This window comes from Dysidea avara, chromosome 5 (assembly GCF_963678975.1).
Source record: "Dysidea avara chromosome 5, odDysAvar1.4, whole genome shotgun sequence".
Lineage (NCBI taxonomy): Eukaryota > Metazoa > Porifera > Demospongiae > Dictyoceratida > Dysideidae > Dysidea > Dysidea avara.
In genome coordinates, this window is record NC_089276.1 from 24,938,792 (window position 1) to 24,946,502 (window position 7,711).

General features: G+C 37.6%; 1 protein-coding gene across 1 annotated transcript; it reads right to left on the minus strand.

Annotated features, from left to right (window-relative positions):
* Positions 1-362: 362 nt before the first annotated feature.
* Positions 363-728, minus strand: LOC136255138 (uncharacterized). The gene has a single exon (XM_066047858.1). It carries the CDS (start codon positions 726-728, stop codon positions 363-365), a length of 366 nt encoding a protein of 121 aa, XP_065903930.1.
* Positions 729-7,711: the final 6,983 nt, after the last annotated feature.

The following is a 7,711-nucleotide window of genomic DNA, read 5'->3' on the forward strand; positions in this document are numbered from 1 at the left end:
CTGACCGTGTGATTTTGAGTCCTACTATTTTGAATCACTGCAATTGAATGAAATAATACTCAATCTCCTTCCAGGTGAATCTAGAACTTATTTCAGTATGGATGAGGATTATAATGGGTCAAGATTATTACAAACATTCTTCTAAGTTGGTATGGCATTTGAAATGATGCAGCTTCAGCCATTGCCTTGTGCCACTGCATGTCATCCTTAAGTAGACCTAACATAACGCATGCCTCCTTGAATGTGTCACACTGTATTCCGTCAACTATTTGCAGTTCCTCAAAACTCTTGGTCCCAGGAATATGTAGCAATAGCATACATAAATAATATAATTCCCAATCACTTGGATTAATTGCATATATTCAACTAATGACTTTGTTGCCTCCTCTCTTTCGCTTCTGCCATTTACGTGTATTAATGTCAAATATTGGTATTTCAGTGTACAGTAGTCCATTTGCACTTTCATCAGACTCATTTAATTTAAACCACGCTGTTAAATGCATGTCATGATCACATGCATTATGTAGTGCCTGTACTTCCTGTCCTTCACGGAAGTATATTTTCTGCTCATTAGGTAAATGAATGGCTAAACGCACAATTGTGTGCGATTGATGGTGCATAGGAAACTCAAATAGTCTCCAAGCAGCTTCTGGTGCACTGACATATCTAGCATCCATGTATCTCATCATGTTCCAGATGTTCACTAAATTCCAACTGGGCACAGTCATGTCCCTTGTAGGTGTACAGGTATTTCACTGATTTTATTGACATACACGCCTCCACATTAATGTGTGCAGCATATTTCAGTAGCAGCCAGGGATTGTATGGTACGACCCATCGATTGTCCAACTCAACATCCCTTACCTTGATGGTTCTACCATTATCTGTGCCGATATCGTGGGTACCCATCCACAGATTCCAATGTCTGTTCACTGTATTCCTTTGGGTAACCCTTAGTACACACTCCTTCATCCATGCAAATTGAATTAGGTTGCACATGTCCACATGGCCGATGTAACATGCAGGATTTGATGATTGCATGTAACCTTGGGTTGTCATTTACATCAGGTAATTCTGCTGATATTATTCTATCAATATCATCCCTATTCCATAATTTATTGTCAGGATGAAAGTGTATTAGTAAATGGCAATGTGGCAATCCCCACTTTTGAAATTTGATTACATGAACTTTAGCAACTACTTTACCCAGGACATGATGCACTGTGATGTCATCAAGTGTAATTCTTTCAATTTCAATTTAAACACCCTGGCTAACAAATCTGGTCTGTTAAATGGCTGTTCACCATTTGAAAGGTTATCAGTGATTTCGCGCCACTTGGGAATGCATGTGAAAGTCAGAAATAATCAGGTTTGCCAAACTTCACAATTATAGCCATTGCATCCTAGTAATTCTGTTGAAGTGATCTTGGGCTGCCCTGAAAGGTAGATGGTAGAATCACTATTTTACCAGGATGCAAGTTTGACCTACTGTATTGCTTAGTTCATCCATCAGACCTTGATAACGTTCATTTGTTGCTGATTTCTTTGTATGTAATCCAAGCGCTGACTTTCAACCTTCACATATCCACAAAGTACTGTTGGAATAGCTTTCTGCTATGATGTATCACACTAAAACTATCACATATAGCCAATCAATATGTGTAGAATTGAAGCGTTGTAACATGATTGCACTTAGATGTGGAATATTCATGAATGTGTTGTAAATCACAATGCCAACCCACCATGTGGAAACAGAAGGGATATATCATTGGATCGCAATTGGCACTCATGTAGGATATTTGTTGTAAAGGGCAGTCTCTAGGGTAGACAACATCACGATGAATTGGTGGTACACCATCATCACCAACAAATATCATGGCTACTTCATCATGGTGTGGTACATTGTACCTTTGCCGGTCATTGCCAGTTCTAAAATGCAGTTGTATTGATGGAATCCTACATTCCCCCATTCTATTATCCTTTGTCACTTCATATTTCTCTATGTCAGCCATGTGCCTATATGCCTTTATATATGGACTGCATACTTCCATTACTTGTTGAATTGACCTCATCACGACATGACTGATTTGCGGTCTGCATCATTCAATGGTTTAGGGCAGTGTTGGTCTCAATTATATAAAGTTGACTAAATACAGACACTTCCCCATCAGGTACCACTTCGATGAAAAATTTGGCCACATATTCGAAAGCATGGTGGTCCATGTCCGGGTGGTATTGCTAGAGTAGTTCCCATGGAAGCAAAGGCAAACGCACTGTTGTACTGCCTTATGTTCTTCTGAAAGTTCAATGCTTGTGTGGAATTACCAACCATAAGTTGTATCAGTTCATCTGGATAGTGACTTAAAGGGTCTAATTTCACCTTACCATTGTGGCAACATTTAAAAACTTCATTAGTGAAACTTATGGATGCACAATGATCACATTTCCTGACCATCATACCCCCTAAATCAGAAGGTGGCTCCACTTTTCTTCCCATTTGATTTGTACTGTAATTAGCTGTTCCTTAACAGAATGTTGAATATTGTTGGTGTTATTGTATGATACTGTATGGGATCGTAGTTTCATACTGTGTAGATTATTATGTAAATTCATAGTCTGCACATCAGTTTGCAAATGACTGTCCATGGGAGGTGTAACTTCAGTGGAATAGGGATTGAAAATGTATACCAGATATGTTACCAATCATCAATGGTGGTGAATTGAAGGTAGGAGTACCATCCCACACAGCGTAATAATTGTATTGAATTGATGCTCCCTAGTACATAATTCAGATGTAATATGAATGTCAATGCCAATCATTACAGCTGTGGCCTTAATGAACAATTCTGTCGTCCACAGGGGAGAGAAACGTCTACAATAAGTGTCTCCAGAAAGTTGTGGACGAATGTGTCTTCCTCAGGTAGTTAAGGTGGTTTAAAGGGTATTTCCCGTAGTTAACGAATTGCTACCAATCCTGGATCAAAAGATTTGTCTCGAATTCTAGAATTGAATGGTACCAATCCGATTGGAATCCGACCAAGAATGACGACAGATCAGCGCTCGAAAAACACGTGCGTGGGCAAAGTGAATTAATACATAGATAGTAACAAAACAGTCAGGGGCAGCCAGGGAGAAATGACCTGCAAGAGATATTTTCTGTGCAAGAATCTTGCAAGACTTGCAGGTTGCAGTTGCATCGTTTGCAAAAATCATAATCTTGCAAGGAAAGGGACATTTATGTGCAAGAATCTTGCTTGCAATACTTGCAAGCCTTGCACATAATTTCTCCCTACACCTATTGCTGCTTCCATAGTATTTAGGAGTCGTCAACCAAATTAGCACTCTTTTTAAGAAATCAAATTTGCCAAAAATAATACTGTCCATCTGCATCCGTGAAACATAAGATTAAATTTGTCATGGCCTAAGCCATCAGGTATGTTAGTCCCGATACAATCAGTACTAGCATCACAATTGTAATGAACATCAATGAACCTTAATATAGTTAGGTTTATAGATACTAATAGATAAAAAGTACACATGGAGATGATAAATACATGCTATTGATAACATACAGTACACATAAAGAAATGTATAAACATGCATATGATCCCTTACAGTTATAAATTTGTGAGGAGCACATCCAATGACAATCAACCTGACACCAGCTTCCTAAAACAAAGCAAAATAATTCCTGCTTATGTGGTACTTGATGAATCTACTATATAGTACTTCTAATTCACTGCTCTATGAGCAGATTAATATACCAACTACAAAATAGTGAACAATAATGCCACCATCTATGCCAGAATTCTATTGTGTTTAGCAGTTTTGTATATTATTGTATTTAATTGTGTTTCACAGCTTTGTAGACTCTTGCATAGAAGATCAAATATACTGTAGGAGTCTAGCTAGTTAAATAATCAGTCAATTAAGCAATACTGAATTACTGATTGCAAGCAGTGGAAACTTCTATTAAATTTTTTTTGCTTGTACTAGTATTTGACCAAGATACACTGTAGTGTGTGCTCACTATACTGTACTAGTATGTTATTAACAAGAACAACAACACAGTTTTACACATGCACCTTACTTTTATAAAATGAGACAATTTTGCTATGGAAATACACTGTGCCCTCACCTTCAGTAGTCCGTTCACAAAATTTGAACATAATTTCTCCAGGTATTCCTGTACATGTATACAGGTGTGGTGTATGAGTCTTCAAAAAACCAGATATAATTATATCTTTGTTTTATTTCTTCCTCATCTTTTTTTATCCCATTGTCTTGAATTGGCACACACAAGGGAGGTTTTAAAGCACATCTTGGTACCAAATTTGGTTTTAATATGATAAACATGCAGTTGTGAAATTAATAATTATTCACACACACAAAAATGAAATGTTAAAATTGGTACGTTGATAGGTTAATCACTGAACCTCACACCTTTTGTGGTAGAATTATAAAGAAGCATGAGTAGCTAGTGCTCAATCATGATTTGTAAAACCAGTACTGGAAAATGGGTAAAATGGTTGTGTGGATACCCTGTTCATCGTAACTTCAAAAAAATTTGGTTGCAAATGAATGGGAGTAACAGCTACAGAGTTACAATGCAAAACCCTAATGTGTGTAATAGCACATAATTGAGATAATCTAATAGAACAGTCATCCTCCATCCAACAAATAATAGCAACACAATAAGTTGTTTCTCTTCTCTCCCTCTATTCCTTGACTGTTATTTAGATTAAAATTATGTCAACACATTTAAACTCAACATGGTCACAAAAATTTAATGTAAAACAGTTGCAAACTAGCTTGAAGTTGAGAGCACAGACATACCTTGAAATATGAATCAGGAACCTTAACCAGATCTAAATAAAGGTGAAGGACACAATTATATATCAACTAGGATATACAGTAAGTCATGCAGCAATGACAAACCACTTTATTACATGGCATGTGTGTACATTAGCAGAGAACATGGTCATTCATCTATGTAATCTGTGCAATAAATGGTTTATCAGAAGGCAATATCAGAAGCCACATGCATAAAGTAGAACCGGTAAACATTGGAAAGGCAAGTGAAAATATATAGCTTCTTCTTTCAGGAATCTAAATCCTCCAATGCATGCCCTACACCTTTTGTTTACATTACATATGTCTCAATATAGATATGGGTTAATACCCGGAAGCTTAAAAGCATGAAAGTTTGGTGAGCAATACTTTACATTTTATTAGCCAATTTTTTTCATTAAGTTAAGCTTGATCGAAATGTTGACTCGCCAAACTCTGCTCTTACCAAACTTTCATTGTTTATGGTTTACCTCGGATGTATTCCTGACATATGTATCAGAGGAAATGCTAAAAAAAAATCAAACATACAAGTAACATGTGATGTAATGGACCTGTTACAGTTAAATTCAGCTGGTGACGGGTACTGATGAAAGCCGGAATGGAACGGAATGGAATCAATCGGGGTGTGTGCCAAGCTTAAAATAGTTTGAAACAGATTGTGCACTGTTTCCAACTGTCACACAATTGTGCTAGAATTAGTTTGTTTCTGTTTTTAGGCTTGCTAGTAATCGTTCCTCAAAAATTCTATTAAATGCCCACCACGTGGCAAGGTGTGTGTAAACAAAATCCATCCAGTTTAGGATGTAGAAGTACTTCCTTACCATTCCGAAAGGTAAACTACTATAGTATTTTTATGTTGTAGTGGTATTCAAGCCTTTTTAGTACAAGTGTCGCTGGTTTTCTGAGGCGACTATAATTCTACCATTATTGGCAGCGGTTTATGAGAGTTAGTAAACTGCAGTATGTTATATTAACAGTGCATGCTTACAAAAATAGGTTAACAGCTTAGCTAAATGATCGCTGTTCAGCTTAGACGATTGTACAACGCATTCTTGCAGTGGGCATTAAATAGAGCCATCGAGCAAATGACTTCCAGCATGTCTATAGCAGAAGCAAACTAATTCTACTAGTTATTGTGTGAAAGTTGGAAACAGTGCATAATCTGTTTAAAACGATTTTTTAACTTGGCGCGCGCCCCCTATTGGTTTAATTCTGTTCCCATTCTGGCTTTCATCAGTACCCGCTGGTGACAAGGACTAAAACACTTGACCAATCCTGGCTTATAATTATAAGGGTCACATACAGAAATCAAGTAGATCTACTATAATTTGTATAGGTAATCACACACATTTGAGTGCAATTAGGGAATAATTGTACGAGTAACAGTTATTCCATAATTGTACGAAAATGCGTGTGATTGCCTACTAATCAAATAGTGACCACCCTTCGTGGTTTGTAGTACACATCTATCCAGTTCTATGTGGCCATTAACTTCAACCAGGTGGTTGCATCATCCTTCTTTGTATTACATCATTTGTTGTTACACTTAAAAGGCTTCTATTGTCAGCTTCTTTGATTGGCTATTTATTATATCACTTTCTTGTTGCACTTAAAAGGCTTCTGTTATTCTGCTATTTTATTGGCTACTTTACAGTACAATTACAGAAACAAGGCCATGTGATTTGGAATTAATTGCACTCCTACTATTGAGACTAATGTATGGCAAATTAAATCACCATGTGACTAGATTAGAGGTGTGCGATTATCTAGATATATCCAATTATCGAGATGAGGATGACAGGTTTATTTATCTAGATAAATGGTAAACTTCCATAAATTACTTGTATACCAAAGAATATCTGATGGTGTAGACACCTCCTATGGGGCTCCAACTCTCCTACCACTTGGAAACATTGTTAAAACTAACATTTTTCACCTTTTGTACTCTTCAAATTGCAATGTGCTCACTTTACTGGTTAAAATATTGACAGTTAACTACAACAAATAATTGTTTCAATTATCAAGATATGTTAGATAATCGAGATAAGTTTAAAAGAAATATCAAGATATGTCTAAATTTGTCATCGCACACCTCTAGATTAGATGCGAAGATATAATTCTTCATGCAAACTTTAATGCGCCTATCAATTGTAACCCCCAGTATGGGATCCATAGGGGGATTATACGGGGGTTCACCTACAAAGTTACCTCCAGTAGTGGGGTTTTTGACACAAGCATTTTTTATAACAATCAAATTGTGTAGCTATATTTAGTTAAATCACGTGACGTTGACCCGTAGCCAAACCTTAACGTGTATTGTCTGCAGGCATGGAGTGGGGGAATACCTCGGGGAATGTAGGGGGTAGGTAGGGGATTAGACAAACACTTAGGCCCCAGTATAGTGTAGTCTCGCGTGGCCAGACCGCTTTTTTCCGTGTATTGGGTGGGGAAAAAGGGCAACTCCAATAGCTGTTTACTTCTGAGCCATCCCCAGATACTGGGGACGCTAATTGGATAACATTGGCCGCAAAGGAGGCACCGATGACGTCAGTAAGTAAACTCGGGATCTGTTTATCTTTTAAACGAATCTTAATTTGCTCCGATGTCTCTTTTATAGCGTCTTGAGAGTTCATCCTCATCCTGTAACAAGACTCACAACCGGAGCAGGAGTGTATTATAGGAATACTTCATTGTTTTACTGACGTCATGGCACCTCCGTGACCAATGTTATTCAATTAGCGTCCCCAGCGTCGGGGGACGGCTAAGAAGTAAACAGCTATTGGAGTTGCACCAGACCCTTTTTTCCCCACCCAATACACGGAAAAAAGCGGTCTGGCCACGCGAGACTAAAATAGTAGTT

What these genes read in the sequence shown, in the direction of transcription:
- LOC136255138 (XM_066047858.1), bottom strand. Translation starts at nt 728, where the DNA reads ATGACTGTGCCCAGTTGGAATTTAGTGAACATCTGGAACATGATGAGA.